General features: G+C 35.7%; 1 protein-coding gene across 1 annotated transcript; it reads left to right on the plus strand.

Moving 5' to 3' along the window:
• Positions 1–10503: 10503 nt before the first annotated feature.
• LOC122281366 (probable serine/threonine-protein kinase At1g54610) lies at positions 10504–22267 on the plus strand. The gene is made up of 8 exons (XM_043092779.1): positions 10504–11725; positions 13634–13918; positions 14214–14531; positions 15277–15504; positions 15753–15853; positions 19678–19792; positions 20913–21383; positions 21685–22267. The coding sequence occupies exons 1-8, from the start codon at positions 11321–11323 to the stop codon at positions 21889–21891; spliced, it is 2130 nt and encodes a 709-aa protein (XP_042948713.1). The 5' UTR covers positions 10504–11320; the 3' UTR covers positions 21892–22267.
• The last annotated feature ends 3181 nt before the right edge of the window (positions 22268–25448 follow it).

Here is a 25448-nt window from a genome sequence, read left to right on the forward strand (position 1 = left end):
AAATTGAAAAGGCTGTGATCATGAGCAGCTTTACAAAGTGTTACGCTGCATGGAAACACTTGAAAAACATACATACATAGGCCAAAAGAAGTACTGGACCCAACGCAAATTGCCGCGTCAAAAGCTTAGAAGAAAGGTCCCATACACTCGTTTGTTTGTCTGAGTGGGAGAAGACACTGCCATAAATTTCATGCTGTGCGTGATTATGTGGATGCCTGTGCATTATTTAATTGGACATGGACATGTACAGCTGTTTGGTCGTGAATGGTGGCTGTGTTCTCTACAACCGTATACTGTTAAGAGTAATATTAGATATATTAGTAAGCTATATAAGCATCGTGCATTTATTTTAAAAATTATAAAAAATTTTGTTTGATCTTTTAAAATTTAAAGTAAAATGGAAAATCTTAATTTGATAATGGATTATTTGTTTTGCATTTATTTATTTTTATTTGAGAATGAATATGTGAGACCTACAAAATGTTGGATATGGTAGATGAGTTTTGGTGGAGGGCAGTAATTAATCCTAGTCTGTCCCACATCCTCGATATGTTCTGTCAGGCACGTCGACGATGTATGTGGCTCACCCAACTGGGGCATGGCTTCAAGTCTTTCTGTGCGTATGCTGGTTTACAGACCTTGTAATTATCTCAAACATTTTCGATTTCATCCTCCACAATCAGTTGATTTTGTGTTTTTCTTTCCTTTCATATTTGCCCACGAGTAGGCATGGTGTGAGGTCTTTATGACAAGTTTTATATATTTCTTTGCTCTCCATGTGCTTCAAGTGGTGCAAGTTTTGTGTGAATTGCATGGTCCCAACATTGACTGACAGATGACAATCAGGACTTATTTATTTAAAATTTGTATAAATTATCTCTTTTTATTATATAATATATCATATTAAATTATGATTAATTTATTAATTTATTTTTTAAGATCATGTAACACATCTATTAGGAAATTAAAATAATGATACCCATATAATATATTTTATAATATATTACCGTTGGTTGGACCCTCATTGCGAAGTACCATCCTTACCGTGCGAGTGCTTGGATGGTAAAATCTCTCACCTAAAACACTATTTATGAAGCAAATGCAACACCACGTGATATCATTTATATTTGATATTATAATTAGATGTAATTTAGAGAATGAATTGAGATAATAAAAATTAAGATAAAAGTTGAATAAAATATTATTATAATATTATTTTTTAATAATATTATTATTTTATAATTTAAAAATATTAAATTATTTATTATATTTTATATAATAATTTAAAAAAATTATAATAATAAGATAAAATATTTTATATATCCAACCAGAACCTTAGAGTACTGCACTCACCGAAGGAATAGTCAGAGGAGGGATCTCATGGTCATTTAATTTTTTTTTATATCTTTACACATTTAAAAAATTTATAACATCATTCAAAAATAATTTTGTAATCACAAAATAAAAAAAAAGTTTTGACGAGATCAATGTGGCGACAAGTAGTATTATTTATTTATTCTTATAGTTATTGTATATAAATACTTTTTGTAAAAAACTGTCCGATATCCAACGGTTTTTTTGGAAATTTCTTAATTGAGAAATTGAACTGAATGTAACAACTATACTTCTCTCCAAACACGTGCATTGGACGCGCTGCAATTTTACTCAAATGATAATTATGCTTTATGTTTATTAGATAAATTGCATGCAAGTATTAAATGTGTTTTACATACTAACTTGAAAATAAAAATTTTCATATTAATGTATATACATGTGCATGAATATTATCTAGTAGGACACGTTTCATTTATAATCTTTTTTCAAGTTAATCCCTTATGTGACATTAGTGGTTGAAAATACGTAAAAGATTATATATAACTTTTCAATCATTTAATGTTATATATGCGAGAACGATAATAAAAATGACATTACAAGAACATAACACTCCTTTGGGATGTTCCATTTAATAAAGTTTTAATGATTAAGTTAACTACTCAGTAGGAAGAATGACATTTGTGGTAGTCACGCACATCTCTTATGGCAACTTATATCGACACACGTGCCAGATTATCAAATTTGCCAATATCATACATTTTAGATTTAGTATTTGTGGTTGAAAAGATATAAGTGTGTTGCTGTGATGCCCTCAAATTCCGTTTGAGATCGAACGGAAATTTGAAGCGTCGAGATATGCAACACAAGGTTATCTGCCCACGTTCATGACATATAAGATGCAATGTTCCTAAGATGCATCTAACAATATATAATATTCGCAGCGGATAATTTTTTTTTTCTTTAGCAATACTATGCACCAAATTAAAAATATCTCAAATGTTTAAAACATACTCCATACATAAAAACCTATTGAACAACTAAAATCACAACACTAGTCCAAAATAGTTATGATCCAAAAGTACTGGAGATGCAACTCCATCGTACAAGTAGTAATTTAACTACTACATTAACATTAACGACGCACCGTCGTTCAATCGACTGTATCTAGTTGGTGTAACAGCCCGCTAGAAATTCAATTATGAAATTTCTATTAACTTTTGGAACCTCGTGAAAACCCCATAAGTTTTCACGAATCCATTAATCGTATAGGTTTTTGTCTAACTATATAGTTAGTGTTATTATTTACTATGGTATCAGAAGTGTATTTTTGATTATTAGAGATAGTTAGAAGTGTCAAAATGTATTATGATTTGTGCCATTAGACTCGGAGGGTTATTTAAAGTCTTATGGCGCAATAAAATTTTTTCATATTTTCGGACAAAACGTCTGTTCAAAACTGTAGATATTATTGGATAAAAAGAAATATCTTGAGGTAATTTTCATGAATATTATTGGGTAAAAATATTTTGAGTTGATTTTTATATATATTATTAGATAAAAATATCTTAAGTTAATTTTTTTTGTAGATACTATTGGATATAATATTATGAGATAATCTTTTATAGATATTTTGGGTAGGAGAAAACTACACTCAACTCTCAACTCCAGCCTCATCTCTTCCATATCTCATCCATAATTATCTCCAGCCACCTCTCCCCACGAAATTATCTTCATTTACACTTTCCATTGAAAGAATATCAAACACTCTCTCTCGGACAGCTTTTAGGAGGTATTTTGCACGCCAATTTCGAAGCTGTTGTAAGTGTTTTATCATAAAGTCTCATTCATATAAGTTGTTCCTTTTTTAGTCTAGTTTACATGGATATCTTATTTGCCCCATTTGAAGATCATTTGGTCAGTCAAATATTGTATAAACTATAGAAAGGTCATTCTGGGAGGTAAACTGGAGAATATGTTATAGTTTGGAGTTTTTGACCAAGCTAATAGATAGATATTGGTCCGAAATTTTTATGGAGTATTGTTAACATGTCTATATGACTATTGGTTGAGGAGTTTTGCATGATTAAAGGTTTTGATGAAAGATATTCTTAAATTTAGAAACTTAGAAACTGGAAGAGGAAAAACAGTTTCTGTTTTGAGAAAGTTTAACTCTTTGGTGGTCTAAACCTATTCTAATGACTTTGATAATTTTATTGGAGGATCCTAAACATCTTATATACATGTTATATTATTATTTTGAAGATATTTGATGTTAGTTTCAAAAATATGAAATTTTATGCAAAGAGATATTCAGATAAGCCAAAGTGTGGATATTCTTGGCTAAATTTATGTTTTGGTTAATTTCTAACCATGTGATCTTGAATTAGAAGCTTGTATATGTTTTAGGACATCTTTTTAAACCATGTAATGGTTTGTTTTGAAGATCATATATTTATAAGTCATAGATCAAGAGATTTATCAAAACTAGTTGAGGAAAAAGTTTCTGTTTTTGGACTAAGTGTAAAACCAAAAACTCCAAATGTTATTTTGTGATTTTGGTGACTTTAGTTTGATGATTTAAAGCATGGTTGATGTTAAGATGATATTATGAATATGTTAGAAGTAAGATTTGATTTTTGAAATTCTTGGAGATGTTTTGATTTAAGGTCAAAACTTGTGATTCAAGTGCTTGGATCTTTTTACAAAAAAGTTTGGTGTTGATTATTAGCTTTTTCTAAATGGATGTTTTAAGTATGGTTTTGAACTTAGGATTGGAAGATGTTTGTTGCAAAATTTTGGTTTAAGCATGAGTTTTGAAGTTGGAAGGAATTGCAAACAAAAATAAAGGGAAATGGCCTATGAATGTTTCGACCATAGTGTGTTCTTCATAGTTGTGTTTTGTTTTAAATTTTTCTGAGTTGATATTTAAGTTTAGGACAAAATTTACATGAGGAATGTAAATTTTAGAAACTTTTGGAGTTAGTATGCAAAATCCTTAAATTATGGGTAAAACGGTCATTTTTCCACATGTAGAGAGTAAAATGAAAATTTTACTCTTTAAGTTAGTATTTTCCATATTTCAAATATTTAGTGATTTAGTTCTAACTTTTAGAATCACTAATTACAGTTCCTCGTGGTCGCACTTGAAGTTTTATAAGAAACGCGGAGATCGAGGTAAGTTAGCTTTTAACTTACTAGCAGTCTACTGTGTATGTGTGCTAAGTAAAGGAACTACAATGTATGTATGTATGTTATCATATATGTCATGTCATGCCAAGTTATCACGTAATTGTCTATTATACAGAATTTATTCTGTCATCAATTTTTATCTGTTACATAATATATTCTGTCATGTATTACTGTACATTACAAGTATGTCATGTTAAATATGTTGTCTATTATAGGGGTGCTACCCGCACCATACTGTGCGGGGTAGGCACCCCCCCGTCCCCCGCCTCCGGTGTGCGGGGGCGGGGTACCCCGTCCCGCATGACGGGGTACGGGGTGGGGGGGCAGTCCGTCCGGCCCCCCACACCCCCCTTCTGGGCGTGCGTCCGGCGTGGCAGAGAGAGGAGGGACGGCGTGGCAGAGGGAGGAGGGACGGCGTGCGTCCGGCGTGGCAGAGGGAGGAGGGGAGGGGAGGGACTCGGGAGAAACTTTCTGGGTATGGGTTTCGGGGTCGTAGAGCACGGTGAGTTCGCGAGTTCCACGTCGCAGAGCACGGCGAGTTCGCGAACCTTCTTCATCAGCCCGCCCTTCCACTTCGAGAACGTCACTTGCCACACCGTTGCTCACGACGTCGAACGAAGCCACCGGTAAGTCCTCTCTACCCGCCTCTCTTTCTGTTCGTTTCCCTCTCTGTTTCTCACCCACTGCTTTGATCTTGCCATCAAGCCGAGCCGCTACTTGCCCTCCATTCAAACCACTGTGATCCAACAAGTTTCACCGCATGGTGTCACTACTCACCACTCACCCCTTTCTGCCGTAGCCTACTTGGACTGATTCAACCCAAGGTAAGTGATGTTTTTCGCAACATTATGGTTTCTAGATTGTTAGGATTATGTTGTTTGGGTTACGGATTTGGTTTATCTAAGATGGTTATATTATATATATATATATATATTATATATGATACGTAACGGGGCGGGGGAAAAACGGACCGGGGGGGGTCCGTCCCCGCCCCCGCTGGGGTTACAGCTTACGGGCCGGGGGGCCCCGCCCCGGCCCTGACGGTGCGGATGCCTCGCCCCGCACTATGCGGGGACGGGGCGAACGGGGCGGTGCAGCGGGTAACGGGGCCCCGCTGCCCACCCCTAGTCTATTATATGTTATGCCATGTTACGAAATGTTTCTATCTCAAGTTGGTCATGTATTTCAAGTTATGTTCAAATCACGTTATGTTACGTCAGGGCTCTAGTCCTTTCGTTTTCCAGTCACGTTTCATCTTGAGTACATTCAGTATGTGTAGAATACATGGGGCCACAACAACTGTGGAGTATGTATTTTTCATGTTAAGTCAAGTTTGTGTAGAATACATGGGGCCACAACAACTGTGGAGTATGTATTTACACGTAGAATACATGGGGCCACAACAACTATGGAGTATGTATTTTTCATGTTAAGTCAAGTTTGTGTAGAATATATGGGGCCACAACAACTGTGGAGTATGTATTTACACGTAGAATACATGGGGCCACAACAACTGTGGAGTATGTATTTTTCATGTTAAGTCAAATTTCAGATCAAGTTCATGTCAAGTCAAGTTCAGTTCATGTTTCAATTTAAGTTATGTCAATTATGCTATGTTGTACGCCAAGTTATGCTTTAATTACTTATGAATTTGATTATGTATTTATACTTTTACTGTCATGCATGCATCATTAGCTTGTGTGGAAGTTTTTTGTTAACTTACTGAGATTTGTAATCAAATCTCACTTTGGTAGTCCCAACTACCATTCCCCCCGAATGGTAGATCTTGTTACAGGACCTGAAGGAGAATCAGGAGCTGATCAACTAGACACAGTTGACTAAGCGATGGTGCGACGTCAATGTTAATATAGTAGTTAACGTAAATTACTACTTGTACAATAGAGTTGCATCTTTAGTATTTTTTGGATCATAACCATTTTGGACTAGTGTTGTGATCTACTCAATGGGTCTTTATGTATGAAGTATGTTTTAAGCATTTGGGATATTTTCAATTTGATGCATAGTATTGCTAAAGAAAAAAATTATCCGCTGCGAATATTGCATAATGTTAGATACATGTTAGGAACATTGCATCTTATATGTCATGAACGGGGGCAAGTAACCTTGTGTTGCATGTCTCGACGTTTCAAATGTCCGTCCGATCCCAAACGGAATTTGGGGGCGTCACAGTTGGTCAGCTCTTGATCCTCCTTCAGGTCCTGTAACAAGATCTACCATTCGGGGGGAATGGTAGTTGGGACTACCACAGTGAGATTTGATTTCAAATCTCAGCAAGTTAACAAAAAACTTCCACACATGCTAATGATGCATGGATGACAGTAAAAGCATAAATGCATAATCAAATTCATAATTAATTAAAGCATAACTTAGCGTACAACATAGCATAATTGACATAACTTAAATTGAAACATGAACTGAACTTGACTTGACATGAACTTGATCTGAAACTTGACTTAGTATGAACTTACTCTGAAACTTGAATTAACATGAAAAATACATACTCCACAGTTGTTGTGGCCCCATGTATTCTACGTGTAAATACATACTCCACAGTTGTTGTGGCCTCATATATTCTACGCAAACTTGACTTAACATGAAAAATACATACTCCACAGTTGTTGTGGCCCCATGTATTCTACGTGTAAATACATACTCCACAGTTGTTGTGGCCCCATGTATTCTACACATCACAATGCTGTTAAATACATACTTCACAGTTGTTGTGGCCCCATGTATTCTATACAAACTGAATGTACTCAAGATGAAACGTGACTGGAAAACGAAAGGACTGGAGCCCTGACGTAACATAACGTGATTTGAACATAACTTGAAATACATGACCAACTTGAGATAGAAACATTTCGTAACATGGCATAACATATAATAGACAACATATTTAACATGACATACTTGTAATGTACAGTAATACATGACAGAATATATTATGTAACAGATAAAAATTGATGACAAAATAAATTCTGTATAATAGATAATTACGTGATAACTTGGCATTGCATGATATATATGATAACATACATACATACACTATAGTTCCTTTACTTAGCACACATACACAGTAGACTGCCAGTAAGTTAAAAGCTAACTTACCTCGAAATCTGCGTTTCTTATAAAACTTCAAGTGCGATCACGATGAACTGTAATTAGTGATTCTAAAAGTTAGAACTAAATCACTAATAATTTGAAATATGGAAAATACTAACTTAAAGAGTAAAATTTTCATTTTACTCTCTACATGTGGGAAAATGACCGTTTTACCCATAACTTAAGGATTTTGCATACTAACTCCAAAAGTTTCCAAAATTTACATTCCTCATATAAATTTTGTCCTAAACTTAAATATCAACTAAGAAAAATTTAAAACAAAACACAACTATGGAAAACACACTATGGCCGAAACATCCATAGGCCATTTCCCTTTATTTTTTTGTTGCAATTCTTTTCAACTTCAAAACTTATGCTTAAACCAAAATTTTACAACAAACATCTTCCAATCCTAAGTTCAAAATCATACTTAAAACATCCATTTAGAAAAAACTAATAATCAACACCAAACGTTTTTGTAAAAAGATCCAAACACTTGAATCACAAGTTTTGACCATAAATCAAAACATCTACAAGAGTTTCAAAAATCAAATCTTACTTCTAACATATTCATAATATCATCCTAACATCAACCATGCTTTAAATCATCAAACCAAAGTCACCAAAATCACAAAATAACATTTGGAGTTTTTGGTTCTACACTTAGTCCAAAAACAGAAACTTTTTCCTCAACTAGTTTTGATAAATCTCTTGATTTATGATTTATAAATATATGATCTTCAAACCAAACCATCACATGGTTTAAAAAGATGTCCTAAAACATATATAAGCTTCTAATTCAAGATCACATGGTTAGAAATTAACCAAAACATAAATTTAGCCAAGAATATCCACACTTTGGCTTATTTGAATATCTTTTTACATAAAATTTCATATCTTTGAAACTAACATCAAATATCTTCAAAATAATAATATAACATGTATATAAGATACTTAGGATCCTCTAATAAAATTATTAAAGTCATTAGAATAGGTTTAGACCACCAAAGAGTTAAACTTTCTCAAAACAGAAACTGTTTTTCTTCTTCCAGTTTCTAAGTTTCTAAATCTAAGAAAATCTTTCATCAAAACCTTTAATCATGCAAAAATCCTCAACCAATAGTCACATATACATGTTAACAATACTCCATAAAAATTTCGGACTAATATCTATCCATTAGCTTGGTCAAAAACTCCAAACTATAACATATTCTCCAGTTTATCTCCCAGAATGACCTTTCTATAGTTTACACAATATTTGACTGACCAAATGATCTTCAAATGAGGCAAATAAGATATCCATGTAAACTAGACTAAAAAAGAAACAACTTATATGAAGGAGACTTTATGATAAAACACTTACAACAGCTTCGAAATGGGCGTGCAAAAGAACTCCTAAAAACTGTCCGAGAGAGAGTGTTTGATAATCTTTTATTGGAAGGTGTAATTGAAAATAAGTTCATGGGTGCTGGCTGGACATATTTATGGACGAGATAAGGGAGGTGATAAGGCTGGAGTTGAGAGTTGAGTGTGGTTTTCTCCTACCCAAAATATCTATAAAAGATTATTTCATAATATTCTATCCAATAATATCTACAAAAAATCAACTTAAGATATTTTTATCTAATAATATCTATAAAAATCAACTCAAAATATTTTTACCCAATAATATTCACGAAAATTACCTCAAGATATTTCTTTTTATCCAATAATATCTACAGTTTTGAACAGACGTTTTGTCCGAAAATATGAACAAATGTTATTGCGCCATAAGACTTTAAATAACCCTCCGAGTCTAATGGCACAAATCATAATACATTTTGACACTTCTAACTATCTCCAATAATCAAAAACACACTTCTGATACCATAGTAAATAATAACACTAACTATGTAGTTAGACAAAAACCTATACGATTAATGGATTCGTGAAAACTTATGGGGTTTTCACGAGGTTCCTAAAGTTAATAGAAATTTTACAATTAAATTTCTAGCGGGCTGTTACAGTTGCCTTTACAGACTGTTATATATCTCAAAATCTATCGAATACGGTTTAAACTGTAATTCATCTTTTTTTGCATCTATCTCACTTATTTCATTTTTTGTTTCTTTATTGTTAATTAAAATAAAAAAGAATTCATCTATCGAATATTTGCTTATAGATGTTGAGTCTCCCGTTTCCATAAAGGGTAAAGTCGAGTCTTTGCTAAGGCAAATAATATTATCTCTTTGACGCTTGTTTGTAGAAAGTATCAGTAATAGTAAAAATCAGACCATTCACAAAAATAAAGAATATACTAGTAGAGTTCTATATGAATTATTTTGATTTATGATATCATATTTGATATAAAAACATTTGAGAATATATCTCGATCATGGATGTATATTTTTCTTATGAATGAATAATGACAAATTTCTTTCCAAAAATAGAAAAGATAAAAAAAAGAAGAGAAAGAATGAGTATGAATGAGAATAAATAAGAGAAAACAAATGACAGAGAATGAATACATTTGAAACATTTGTACCTCGTGTAGACAATTGTTATTGTTTGGGAAACATTTTAAGTGGTGCTTCTGAATATGGTATGCCGCCACGATTTTCATGCACATTTTGATCGGTCGATCGATGTTATGTCCTCATTAATTATTGGAATTTTATACCACTGCTCTCCTTTTTATATTTTCTTTATTTAATTTAAAAATGATTTATTGCTACAAATAATACAACTCTTGTGAAAAATAAAAAACGTATTTTTGGCGATACAGCAGGAAGCGCGTGACTGAAGGACACAAGAAGTATGTGCGGCTGGTTCATTACAGGATGCTTCGCTTTCACTGCCATTGTGTCTCACACACTCAAAAAGAACAGCCGGGGACACACTCCATCCTTCGCAACTGAAAAAACGCGCGCCGCGACTATTATTTATTTATTTAATTACCCCGTCTTAAAATACACTCAGTTTTTATCTATTTATTTTAATTTTCATTTCAATTTTTATTTTTCAGTTGGAACTCAATCTACGTGTGTTTTCCTCTCAAATCTCCGTGCCCTAGATCCAAGGCTTCCCTGTTCGTATCATAGATCTCTCTATCTAGGGTTTCAATCCCCCTCTCTGTGAAATATGTTCTTGCACCAGCGTCTCTGCTGCATGGGAGTAATTTTTTCCAAGGTACTGGAAGTGAATTGAAGATTCGCTGTGCTTTGCGTTTTTTTTTTTAATATTTATTTATTTATTTTTGTGATTTGAGGGATTGAGTTTCGTTTATTATATATATATTTTTTCCATTTCTAGCCTGTGAAGTAGTGGGGTTTGTAGAGGAGTGAAATTCCGGTGCAAAAGAACTGTATTTTTCAAGGCATTGTGGATTGATTTTCACTCAGTTCTTTAAAAGCTTTCTAGATTCTAGGGTTTCTGCTTCTTCCAGAACTGTAACTTTCTGAGTTGTCATTGATCGAGTCGATGGTAGTGTTGGGTTTTAGTTTGAAATCCATGCTTCTTTAAGATAATCCTTCAGGGATATATATATATATATAAATATATATATATTTTTAAAAGTTAAGTACGTCAAGTATGGGCATTGAAGACGAGGAAAGTATTGCATAAATGGGAAATTTGGGAGGTGAATATTGATTCAGAAGGAGGGTTTTGTTTTTGGGGGTGGTTTTGGTGCATAATGGGTTGCATCAATTGCAAGCCCTCCGCTATCGAGGATAGCAAGGAGAGCCCGAGAGAGCGGTTCTCAAAGGCATCGTCGGACTGGCGGGCATTGAGAGTGACCTCGTCCAGAAGGGAGGAAGTGCATCGAGCCAAGGATCGATATGATAACAATGATGGGAGGACAATGTTGATCGATAAGCAGTCAAATGGTTTGGTTCAGTTACACAGTGGGCATTTGGAGAGCAAGAGGGAGAAGATGGAGTATATAGTTGCTCAACATCCAGGAATGGGTAGTGTTCCGAAAGCTACAGAAGGGGAGCAGGTTGCAGCAGGGTGGCCATCATGGTTGGCTGCAGTGGCTGGAGAGGCTATTAGAGGATGGACTCCACGGCGTGCTGATTCTTTTCAAAAGCTGGATAAAGTATGCTCCTTTAGTTATTTGTCTGAAGTTATATTATTTTGTGCATCATGGAAATGCTTATGGTTCAATGCAGATGATCATTTTTTGTTCTTTTAAGATAGCAACTTGCTTTGTGTATCAGTCCATTAACTCAACCTGGAGGCTTTTTGTTGATTCTATTATTAAAATTGCATCTGGGAATGAATATGCGACCTAGTGTAAACCCATTTCCTTGTGGTTCATATAGCATTTCGGAACAAAATTATCTAAAAGATTTTTGTTTACCTATAACCAATTTTATTTAGCGCCAAGGGAACTATTATTATGATTACTCAGCTGGAATTGTTGCAATAGGAAGCAAGTGAGTTACTGCCACCGAGACTTACCTGAACTGAGAACTCTGTTCCAAAGTATGCTTACAGCTGGCAATGGGTTAAGACAGAGCTTTAACTCTAATAGAACTTTGTATCCTCATAAACATTATAATGCACATGGGTTAAGACAACGACCTATAGCCCTAATAGAACTTCCTATCCCCATAAACATTGGTCATAGGATGGAGGGTGAGTTATGGGATCAAGTCCCAGTGGGGTACGGGTGTAACTTACCAATAAAAATAAGATTGGCCTTTAGTTAGATTTGTGGACCATAACCTCCCACATTGTTTAGTGGCATTGGAAGTGTTCCTCATTTTCCTTATCTCTATTTGGGGTCCATTGGGTGATGCCCCGAACTGTAAGTTAACGGAATCTGGAGATTGGAGATGGAGATTTGGTAGGTATGACAGTGGTGTGACGTGGGAGGCAGCTCCCTTTTTTATGTGGAAGTGTGGTGGGAAAGAAATAACCCCACTTTTACTAATTTAGACCAGATCCATCTTTTGACATCTCTATTTGGCTGGCTATTTGTTTTTTTTATTTACTTGTTTACTCATCGAAAAAAAATTTGTGATGGTTTCTTGGGTTTTATCAATCTCGTGAGCACTTGGAAGGGTGCTATACACACCCTTCCATACCTATTCTAATTTTTTTATAAGTAATTTTAGAGGGAGGTATTTTAGAATACCTTATGGTCCATACCTATTCTAATTTGTAACTTAATCCTTTATTTTTTTTATTATTTATTCTCAGCAAGTTTTGAGAATGAAAATATTAATTCAAAAATTAAATAAATGAAAATAGCTGTTTGCTTATTCAAAATGTTAGAAAAATGTCAGATTAGTGATGAAGCACCGAGTTGGGATTTGACCTAAGGTACATTACGGTCTGGGGTGCGGGTCTAATTAGGCGCCGGAATACATAATGAAATGATGATTGATGGAAAATACAATTTTTGTATTGTTTTGAACAGAAAATTGAAATCAATAATAGGTCCAAGTGAGGAAAATTATTATACATTGTCTTTGAAGCTGGCTACAGTTTGTTTAGACAGCTCCTTTAACTCCCTGGTTCTTCTGTTCTCCACTTCTTTTTTTACTCCGCCTTTTTTTTTTGGGGGGGGGGGGGGGGGATTGGGTCATTGTTGTGTGTATCTTTACCATACGAGGTTTTGACATAAGAATCACTCACATACTTGTTTGGTTGAGACTTCTCACTATGAGCGCTTGATGCAATGAACACTTATTTGTTGAGCTGGATATGATTTTTTCTGTATTTTTCATTCTTGTTTGGGTGATGTGATGTACAGCTGCCTAATGTCTTAATTTTTTTTTTTTTTTTTTTGGGGGGGGGGGGGGGGGGGAGGGGGGGGGTGTTGAGGAGAGGTATCTTAATAAAGTTCAATAAACAGAAGATTATTATATTTAGCTCTTACAGGCGGTTCTTTGCTTCTCTTGTTCAATTACATGCTGCTGTCCACTTTAAGTTTTATTACCTGTTTGCTGGTTTTGGCCTGTCTTATGATGATATCTATTTTTTTTTTTTTTTGCAGATTGGCCAGGGAACTTACAGTAATGTTTATATGGCTCGTGACCTTGAACATAATAAAACTGTTGCATTAAAGAAAGTAAGGTTTGATAACCTGGAGCCCGAGAGTGTTCGCTTTATGGCTAGGGAAATTCACATTTTGCGTAGGCTTGATCATCCAAATGTAATAAAATTGGAAGGTCTAGTTACATCAAGGATGTCTTGTAGCTTATACCTTGTTTTTGAGTACATGGATCATGATTTGGCAGGGCTTGCTTCACACCCTGGTCTGAAATTTACAGAAGCACAGGTATTATACCCAGCCATAAATTGCAATTTTCTGTTTGATTTAATGCTTTAACCCTGTTCCGTGTAAACTCAGCTTGCTATGATTTAATCATTATATAGGTTTCCCAGACATTAGAGTCAGATAATGCTAGTCGGTTATATCTTTCACAATAGCAATGAATTGGCATTACTTATAAAAAAAAAAGCAATGACTGGCAATCTATCTTCTAGTATCCAGAAATATTGAGATGTTTTATTTTTTTGTGCCTTTTTTAGTTTGGTGTTTGAGTTCCTTTATTTAATTCATCTATTTGCAGGTTAAATGTTACATGCAACAACTTTTACGGGGACTTGATCACTGCCACAGCCATGGTGTTCTACATCGTGACATAAAGGGTTCCAACCTTCTAATTGACAACAATGGCATCTTGAAGATTGCAGACTTCGGTTTGGCAAGTTTTTTCAATCCCCATCAAAGTCAGCCACTTACAAGTCGTGTTGTAACTCTTTGGTACCGACCACCAGAGCTTTTACTTGGAGCTACTTACTATGGAACGGCTGTGGATTTATGGAGTTCTGGTTGCATACTTGCTGAATTATATGCTGGCAAGCCTATTATGCCAGGAAGAACCGAGGTATTTGTTCTTTCTCTTCTACATCATAGGACTTGTGCACATGATCTACTTATTATAGTGTTGACGACAATATATATATGTCCATTATTTGAGTTCCAAACAATTCATCGGATTGATCATCTTATTGGTTAAAGATCTGTCTTGGAATTTCCCTTACAAGCAGTGATTCTTCACTATTGCTCGGGATGCAGTTTATGGGCGCTACTTATCGGCGTTCAAGTATTTAAAGAAGATTTAATAATTTAGACTGCTTTTTTGAAGTGTTATAAAACTATAGGGATATGCAGTCCTTTTTTCCTAACGAAGAGATGGGCAGACTTGAATATTTGCATACAGCAGTAGGGAATGGGATTTTGATTGCAGTATGGAAGAATATATTTCTTTTCATAAAAGTTGTGATATGAAAACATGAATGGCAAGAGATGGTTCCTCTAGAGATTTTGGATATTCATATAATGTTTTTGATTGTCACTGGTTATAGTGGGTATCTGGTAATTTTGTGTTAAGGGATTTCCAAATTTCCCAAATTTTCGTGGTCAATTGTACTGAATTTGAGCAAATTATAGTTTACATAAAATAGATGTCCCAGTAATGCCTGTATTAATATGATATCCTATTACCAACCACGTAACTAAAATATTTTTGCATTTTACTTCACTTTCAGTATGTCGTTTTGCTTGTCTTACTGAGAAATAGCCTAGTTCTTTGAATTTATTGTTAAACTCTGTTACCTTTTGTGTTGTAGGTGGAGCAATTACATAAAATTTTCAAGCTTTGCGGTTCACCCTCCGAGGATTATTGGAGAAAATCTAAGTTGCCTCATGCAACGATATTTAAGCCCCAGCAACCTTATAGACGCTGTGTTGCAGAAACATTTAAGGATTTCCCTGCGCCTGCATTAGCATTGATGGAGACTTTACTTTCCATAGATCCTGCTGATCGTGGATCTGCAGCTTCTGCTCTCACAAGTGAGGTAAGCTGTTTTTGAAATTCTGTAAATTTTCCTTATTGTTGTTTTACTGTTGGGTGTGGATTATCTTGATATTTTTTAAGGTAATGAAACATAGAAAAGCATCAATTCTTCATGGCCAAATGTGGTAATCATGTCACCGTCATAACTACTATATTTTGGGAGTTTTAATCTTATTTGTTTTGCTATTTTCTCGTGTTGCTGGTTACTGTTATTTTTCTTATTTGTCTTTTTTATTTTATGCTTTCCAGTTCTTTACAACAAAACCAATTCCTTGTGATCCTGCCAGCTTGCCGAAGTATCCTCCGAGCAAAGAGTTTGATGCGAAAGTACGGGATGAGGAAGCCAGAAGGTAAACATTTTTTTTTCAATTTTTTTCAGAGTGCCTCGCTTTGTGATATGCTATTATCTAGCTTCAAACAGAAGCATGCCTTTTGATATTTATGGCGTTATTTAAGAAGCATGATTGTCTAAACACGATAAGAATTGCGGGCATATCCACATTTGATATGTATTTGATATATGTCAGCCGTAGGATATCTTGTTGTAGATTTTTGTTTGTAAATGAATTTTGAGAGAGAGAGAGAGAGAGAGAGAGAGAGAGAGAGAGAGAGAGAGAGAGAGAGAGAGAGAGAGAGAGAGAGAGAGAGAGAGTTCATCTTCTTGATTGTGGTGTTGACCTCGTTTAGAACAATCAGGATAGCCTAAGCTTGTCTTCATCCACGATTGCAGGCAATTATTCATTTTCTTGGTTCTTGTTCATTTGAAAGTTGGGAGTTTTTTGGTTTGGGAGGGGGGAGATCTAGGTAATGCTCAATAAGAATAGAAATAGAAAAAAATATATTTTAGTCTTTAATTAATATTTTAATCCATATCTGTACCGTATTCTACATCCTCTATCCATACAGGTGCTTCCTAGGGTGGTCTTGAAACTTGGGTTGTCAATGTTTTTTTTTTTTTTTTTTTTTTTTTTTTTTTTTTTTTTTTTTTCTGATAGGTAAACGATAGTATTAATACGAATAGGCATAGCCCAAGTAAAACAAGAAGTTATACAAGAGATAAAACCTATCTAAGTTGCTAAAGAAGACATAAGAAAATCGTGCCTATTTTGGCCATTAAAATCTACAGCAATGCCCCAAAGGACTAGAGAGGTGAAAAAAAGAGAGCGAAGCTCCACTAGTGTTTGCTCCCTGTCTTCGAAAATCCGCTCATAACGCTCTCGCCATATGCACCACATAACACAGATTGGAACCATTTTCCAAACGGTTTTGATCTATGGTAGTCCACTCGGCATCCCCCAACTAGCCAATAACTCAGTCATCGTAGCAGGCATCACCCAGTTTAGTCCGATTCTGTTGAACACTTCGCACTAAGACTGTTCATCCGGACCGGATTAAACCCTCATTTTAAAACCCGGGTGAACACGGACTGGGTTTCGGATTTTAAACCCGGAACCCGGGTTTAAACCCAATACCCGGGTTCTTTTAAAATGAGAGGGCAACGGAACCGTGGCTCAGTGAATTGACCTAATGTCCTAGACTCCAGTGGAACAACATTGAGAGAGAGGCAATAGAATGAGAGAGAGAGAGAGAGAGAGAGAGAGAGAGAGAGAGAGAGAGAGAGAGAGAGAGAGAGAGAGAGAGAGAGAGAGAGAGAGAGAGAGAGTTACGTATACCATGCAACGTGTGGGAGCCGCAGCCCGGGGGGGGGGGGGTTGCTCCTAAGGTGCTGACCTTCAATTGATCGGCGTCAGACGGTGGAGGCTCATTCCCCGATGTCTTCTGCTGGCGGTGACGACCTGAAAAGGGAGAAGTGGTGACCGGCGTTATTTGCGGCTGAGGAAGGAAACGTGGAGGGCTGCTGGACGTACGGTGGCTTCCAAGATGCAGTGGAGGATGGTTTTCCAGGTAGAAGTATTTTGGTTTGGGTGTAACAGAACATAGCACTACCCTGGCAGTTTCCGGTGGCTGGGCAACGGTGGAGTCTAAAGTTGCTCTGTTTTCATGCTTAAAAACAGAGATTCTGTATTGTGGGTGTAGGAACGTTGTGGGTGTGGAAGACTGGCGGTGGTGGAGGTTTCTTCCGGTGGTTTTCTGCTTGGCGTGTCGGTGGCCCTCAATCAGTGCTCCGATGGTCTAGTGTAGCGGATTTACTCACACTAGCGGCTGTAAGTTAAAAAAAAATAAAATAGAAGAAGAACAAGCACACCAGCGACTGTAACTTTATAAGTTCAAAAAAAAAAAAAAAGGAAGAAGAAGAAGAAAATCGGGTACAACCCGAAACCCAGATTTTCAGGTTTTAAAAAACCCGGATGCACCCGGGTTCCAGACCGGTTCATAACCGGATGTACCTGGGCCGAAACCTGGGCCGGATTTGAAATCCGGACTCCGGGCCGGGTACACCCGGATACCCGATCCGAAACCCGGATGAACAGCCCTACTTCGCACCACAAGGCTCTAGCTGTCTCACAATGTAACAGCAGATGATCCACGGTCTCTCCAGCTTTCTTACACATACAACATCAGTATGCAATAATTACTGGGCGCTTTCGCAGATTATCTGTCATCAGAATCTTACCCAGGGCCGCTGACCAGACGAAAAAAAGTGCTTTGGGAGGTGCCTTATTCCTCCACAATCTTTTCCAAGGGAACTGACTATTTGGTGTGGTTACAAGGGATTTATAGAATGAGCAAACCGAGAAGTTTCCCTTACCCGCAGGTGTCCACCACAACTTATCTTCTCGCAAGCCATTCAACTTCGTGGAATACACTAAGCTGAAAAAAGCCTCAAAACTGTCTACTCCCCAATCTTGAGCTGCTCTACTAAAGGTGACATTCTATTGGACTTGATCCCCTGAACGAACCAAAAGATCCGCCACCGAAGCTTCTGGCTCACATGCCACACGGAACACGGTAGGAAACGCATCTTTCAATGCCTTCTCCCCACACCAGATGTCCCTCTAGAATTTTATACCCGTCCCCTCCCCTATCAAGAATCTAGTGCAGTTAGCAAACACTCCTCATCCTCGTCTGATGTGTTTCCAAATCCCCACCCCATAAGGGGCATTCCCCTCTGTAGTACACCAACCCTCCCATGTCCTCCCATGTCTGCAGACAACGACTAGTTTCCATAATGCTTCTGGTTCCATATTATATCTCCAAAGCCATTTACCAAGAAGTGCTCGGTTAAACGTCTTCAAGTTCTTTATCCCCAATCCACCTGATGAGAGTGGTCTGCATACCTTGTCCCACTTGACTAAGTGGAACTTAAATTCGTTCCCCATCTCGCTCCATAAGAAATCCCGATAAAGTATTTCAATGCGTGAAGCCACAGAGGTTGGGATTGGAAATAAAGACAAGAAATAAGTTGGGTGATTAGAGAGAGTACTTTTGATAAGAGTCACACGACCTCCTTTTGACAAGTACAGTCTCTTCTACCCTGTCAGTCTTTTTTCCACTTTCTCAATAGCTGAATCCTAGATTGGTAGGGATCGGGAAGTAGCCCCCAACGGTATCCCCAAATAGGTCATAGGGAGAGAACCAACCTTACAGCCCAAAATGCTAGCCAACTGCTGAATAGTACTGATTCTTTCGACTAGCACTAATTCTGATTTATCAAAGTTCACCCTCAAACCCGACGCTGCTTCAAAGCATAGGAGAAGGGCCTAAGTTGTTCTTTGTTTGCTTCGCAGAAAATTAGTGTCGTCTGCAAAAAGCGAGTGAGAGATAGAAATAAGGCCCCTATTCAAGTCACCCATTGAGAAACCAGTCATAAAGCCGTTGGTAACCAGAGCCGTTGGGTTGTCAGTGTTTGCACATCATGTGGTAAATTTGTTAACTGAAACGGGTTTTGGTGACTGAGTTGACAACAGTGTTTTGGCAGTTTCAAGATACATATTGCGATGGTTTTCTCTTGTTAACTTTGTCAACACAAATATCCAGTAATTTAAAATCACTAATTGTATGAAGGAAAATGTTGCTTGTTGGCTTTTGACTCTGGAGAACAGCATTGGTCTCATTTCTGACGTATTTTGGCTTTTTAGGCTTGAGTTTGTGGTGGATTATTGTGAAAGTAATGTTGATGCAAATTCTAATAGATATTATCATTCCTGCCAAAGGAATAGATAGCTTCGGTGTTTTATGCACTAATAACCCTATTTTTGTTTAACATGGATAGACAAGGAGTAGCAGGAAGCAGAGGCCAGAGACTTGACCTCGAAAGGAGGGGAACAAGGGAATCTCGAGCCATTCCGGCGCCTGATGCAAATGCTGAATTAGTCTTGTCGATGCAGGTAACTCATGTTTATTTGACTTTTTCTTAGTTCCTCTATTTTTTATTGGGGATTGGGGTATGTAATTTGTGTGGTGATTTTAATTTATTTGCCATTATCAGTTGATCCTTGAGGTTCAATTGATGACATGCTTAATTTCAAACTTTTAAGGGTATAAGAATATTAGCAGAGAAGATACCTCTACTTATAAATAAATAGCATTCCAGTCTTCTAGATGTAAATTTATAGGAAGAAAGTTTTAGGAATATAATATTTAATAAGGTTTTGGATTTTTTTTTACTTATAAAAAAAAAAAGGTTTTGGATTTTTTTTTTAATTTTATTATTATTATTTTTTTCTGGCTGTTCTTTTTTATTTCCCTCTATCGGCAATGCAGATTATACGAAAGCGTTTTTTAAGAACTTAAAATTCAAGGAGCAAAATGGCTATTTGTTTGTCCATTTCTTTGTGGAACTAATATAATAATCCTCCTGTTTCAGAGTGACCACAGAGCTCTTTTGTTTTGTTTTGTTTTTTTTTTTGGCAAAGGCCTTTGTGTTTTACACATTAGATAACTAGCTTCCCTACATATATTAAGCATGTATGCACCATAATATATTATATATATGGGTTTTCTTCGAAGTCAACACAATATAAAGGAACTTACTGGATCAAAAGATTTAAGTTGATGTCCTTGGATAGTACTTATGTTACACGTGCAGATTCCAATTTAAATTCCTTAAGAGAAAGTCAATTATTAATTAGTCAATCATAACTTTATTTCTTTCACTGTTCACTAAGTTTACCAATTTCAATCATTCGTTGGATGGATTACGTCTTATGATTTTAGACTGGTCCATTCTCCGCCTTGTGCTTTGTGCATGGGGATATGCAACATGAACACCATGATAGTAGTCTGAGGTTACCGGACCAATTTCTACTTTTGGAAATATGTATCCTTTTCAAAACGTTAGACCATCACAATCTCTTTTAAGTATCTTCTTTGAGTTATCTAAGCCATGTGTTTAGCTTTCTATGTAAATTATTCAATATTTATTTTATTCCTTGTTTGTTCCTTTTCTTTTTTATCATCTTGCTTATATATTGTTAAAATTGCATGATTAATAATTTCTTGTTACAGAAAAGACAAGGTCAATCAAACTCTAAGAGCCGGAGTGAAAAGTTTAACCCTCATCTGGAAGAAGTTGCTTCCGGCTTTCCAATTGATCCACCTAGACCATCACAAGCTGTCGAAGGAAGCATAGAGCCCCAGGAGCATCATCACAAGAGAGCCTCCCATTCAGGGCCACTGGCTCACCGGGCTGCCTGGGCAAAGGCTGGCAAGAACTTGGAAGATGCTGCAAAGATATCGACTGGGGTTGATTTGTCAACAATATCAGGTTTAGTGGAAGCAAGGAGGATATCTGAAGATCGCAGACAAAGGTCTAGTTCTTCACAGCCAGAAGTTGCGAAACTTATGGGCAGGTTTCCGGGATCCTTCAAGGAGGGCTCAGAATTTGTGATACAGCAAGATCAAAAGCATCACACGCAGGGAATTGCAGGTTCTCATAAAAAGGAAGATGCAAAAATCAGCAACAAAGATCCAATTCTTGTAAGTAGTTTGAAGTTTCTTTTTAAAGTTATGTACGTTGTAATAAATTTTCTTCTTCAAATTCTACTGGTATTATTGTCGTTATATTATTGTACCGTACTACTTTTTTATCTAGTGAGATTGTCCACTGCCAAGAACTTGTCAGCCCAGTGATTTGCAGTAGTTAACTTCCTTACAGACCTGATTTTGCTTTTTAAGCTGTTTAAAAAAACTTCCATTTGAGTGGTAGTAGTAGTAGTATGGTCTCTTGTTCTTGTTTTCTCAGAGCCTAATACATGATTCTTACCTTCATTTGGTTCAGCTTGGTTATGGGTCAAAGGGTCACAAAATACACTACTCTGGTCCATTGCTAGTTCCATCAAGCAACATGGATCAGGTGCTGAAGGACCATGATCGGCAGATTCAGGAAGCTGTTAGGCGAGCACGCCTCGACAAGGCAAAGGTCAGAAAAGTTCAGGTCGAAGGGAATCAAATTTCAACCAATTCATTTTTTGTTTCTGGTCGTTAAACTGGTTGATGTAAACCCCAAATGAAGCTGACCATCATCAGCAAGATCACTGCACGCAGTTTAGCTGGTGCAAGATAAGTTACTCATTTGGTGTGTTTTTTCCTTCTCTGATTTTCTTTTTGTATAGGTCCTAGAAGGATGGCTAGTAGCCATTTTTAGCTAAGCTTATAGCTTATAGCTCGTCGATAAGTCTCTCTCTCCTCTTTGCAATTATCCCATGTATTTTATTTTTCTTTCCACTATGCAGCTGAAATTGCTAGAAGTATGGGCCATTCTTCTTGATCTAATATGTTATCATAAGCTGTAGAGAATGTGGATATCATGTCATATGCTTTTGTGATGAAAATAGTAAGCTATTGCATCCTCCGCACTGAAATCACAAAGGTAATGAATGCCGTCCTATGTAGGGAGCCCAAACGCTCTCTGATAACATTGTTACAGTGGCTGTGTTATCTTTTTTATTTTTTAAAGGCTTCCCTCCTGGTGGCCCAGCACTGGACCTGGGTCCTGCTTGATTGCCGTATGAAGTTAACATGACGGCTGCTTTTATTATTTTTTTGGCATCGCGTCACCTCTCAACACGCAGACATGCCCCCCACCCGCCCAACTGCCCCTGCCATGCCTTTGTTTCTCAGTCTGACATTTTTTAATTGCTTTGATGCATTCTTTTTTATTTTTTGGGTGTAATTCTCAATTTCTCTGCCACACGTTTTTCTTCTTTCCATCATTCATCGTGGACATGTCTTGAATAATCAGAGTTGGATAAGTGTGGACTCCAATTGCCGAGAGAGGTATATAAAAGTCAAACTTCCAGCCAGTTGAAAATTCCAATATGTCGGCTCTGGATCAAGGCGGTGGCTGAGCATTATTATATTCTTGACCCTGAAAAACTATTTCAAGTAAAGTTGTCAATGCACTTTCGCCATTTTCTGCTGCGGTATTTAGAGGTACAGCTTCGATGGCCTCCTAGATGGCTCAGACCTCTTAACTCTATGACACTGCAACACTGAACTGCCCCTCCTTTCCCATGCCTTTTCCCTTGGTAGAGCTCTATAACATTCTAGGGAAATGCTTTGGCCACTGCTGGCCCTTTTATTTTTTTCCAATTAAGAAAAAATTGTTTAATATTATTATAAATTTTTTATATTATTTAAAAATATTTAAAAATATTTAAAAATAATTTGAAATAAAATAAATAAAAATTAAGCCTAGCGGTGGCTCTAGCGTCATCCAACATTCTAAGGTATTCTAGGTGTTGCCGATGAAATGTGTGTGGGGTCTCTATGTAGTGATAGGCTATTATTACCTATTTACTATTTATAAGGTATTAAGATTTTTTTTATCATTTTTTTAAATATTTTTTTAATATCTTTAGCTATTAAGAAAAAATTAAAAATATATATAATTTTATTAATAGTCATTTTTTTAATTATTAAGTAAAATAAAAAATTTTAAAAAAAATTAAATACAAAATGAGTAGTAAATATGTAATAAAATAGTAATAATTCTTTCATTTTCCCTCTATGTAACGGCTAATAAAGAATCAAAGACTTTCAACATACTTTGAAGATTGAGTGCATCAATTTAGCCCATTTATTGATGATTTGTTTAGATTCCCCTATTAACATGTGTTCTAACTCTCTCTCTGTTTTTTTTTTTGGAAAGAACTGAAAAAAATAATAAAAATCTAGCAAACCAACAAACCGGCCATCCTTTGTTTCTGGTCCTATATACCCAACTCGTTACCGATCCAAGAATGGGAATGAATGCCTTGCTTTCGAAATCAAAGACATTTGTCCTCCTTGTCCAAACTCCATGATAGCATGCATCAATGTAAAAGCTATATATTAAGGTGGTGATAAAAAGATATAAATAAATTAGAAGTTACAAGAAAAAAAAAAAATTTGGCTACATATAAGTAAAGTTACGTATTAATCTGCGTATAAATATTGATTTATTTCTATTCGAAATTTAAATTAATATTATTTTTAATAAAATCTATTTTTTTACTAATCACATTAGATTTATACACATATTAATACATAGTTATTATTATAATTAGATTTTTCCATTCTTTTACGTTCTCTCTCGTAATCTCTCCTATAAAAGATATATTTTAGTAAAGAGGTTAAGGTCTCCGCATCATGATCAACATGATAATTAGGTAAAGTATTGGGGGAAGATGGAATGATGAAGGCTCAACTCAAATGTGTACCTTTTAAATCATGGAGTTGCATGTGAATCTATGTGCTAGCCGTACGTAACTATTTGTTAGAATATAAGAAAACGTGTATATATATATAATCGTTTTTTTTTAAATAAATAAATAAAAGAAAAAGAAATTATATATGTTTGAAATGTGCCGGGCGACGTGTCTTCCTATATTTCGATATTATATTAATATGACGAATATTGCTATTGTCATAGGAAGTGAGGCTTTTGACAGTCTTTTGTGTTCTTAATTTATCATGAACACCAGATGCAGTGGCATTTTTCAGAGGACCAAACACCAAGCCATCTAAGGGAAGCGTGGCAGCTCCAATGCCTTAACATTATATAAATATATATAATATTAATGGATATCATTTTTTTTTTTTTAATATCCGTAAGTGTTTGGGTCAGCTTGCATGTACTTCGACTAATCCCACGAGCCCTAAAGTTAATAGTCTGGTAAATCTTCAGTGACCTTAAAGGAATTCGAACTGGTGACTATTAGATAACAAACTCAATACTTGACCAACTGAACTACTCATCAAGATTAATATTATTGGATATCTAATCTAAATAGTTAACTAAGTGATTATATATATATTTATATTTATAAAGTGAACTTGATACATATATAATAAAAATAATTTTATAATCTGATATACCACATAAAAATACGTTAATTTGTGAATTTATTTTTATGAAATTACTCTATGGCCAAAGCAATTATCATCTTATTTTTGTGTTTTACTTTTTTCCTTAAAAAGGAAATAAGCTGTAACCTTTCGTTTTCTTCGGATGATGCAACTTTTGGGTTTAAGCTGGATCCAAGAAAGATTGAGCTGCATTTGGAAAGATGCGTATGTTTCTAAACATTGTAGTTAAAGGCAGGGCTATTTGAATATGATTTTTCTCAAAAGTAATCAGCGATGGCCTTTCGAGAATCTTTTACTAATATAATAATAATAATAATGGAGTCGTAATATATAATTAATCATACATTTTTTAGGATAGCAATGGACATTTAAGGAGATGTTTTATGAAGTACTTATTATTGACACATGAAGCTCAATCCATTAAATTTCTGCATATTATTAAATTTTAAGACTTTGGTTTTAATTATGAGGTGAAATAAAATAATTTTACTATTTAAACGGGTGGTTAACCTAAACATTGTTTACTGTCATTAGGGTTTCTGACTTTATCAGATATTGTTCACGTCGGGAAAGCAACTTCCTCTTTTTCAGAACATGGTAACATTTTGTTGACATGTATTTTTTTAGATTATATTCGAAAACCCAAGAAATATAAATATATATTTCAAAAAAGGTTTCATCTCATGTCCCACA

The sequence above is a fragment of the Carya illinoinensis genome, chromosome 11 (genome assembly GCF_018687715.1).
Source record: "Carya illinoinensis cultivar Pawnee chromosome 11, C.illinoinensisPawnee_v1, whole genome shotgun sequence".
NCBI lineage: Eukaryota > Viridiplantae > Streptophyta > Magnoliopsida > Fagales > Juglandaceae > Carya > Carya illinoinensis.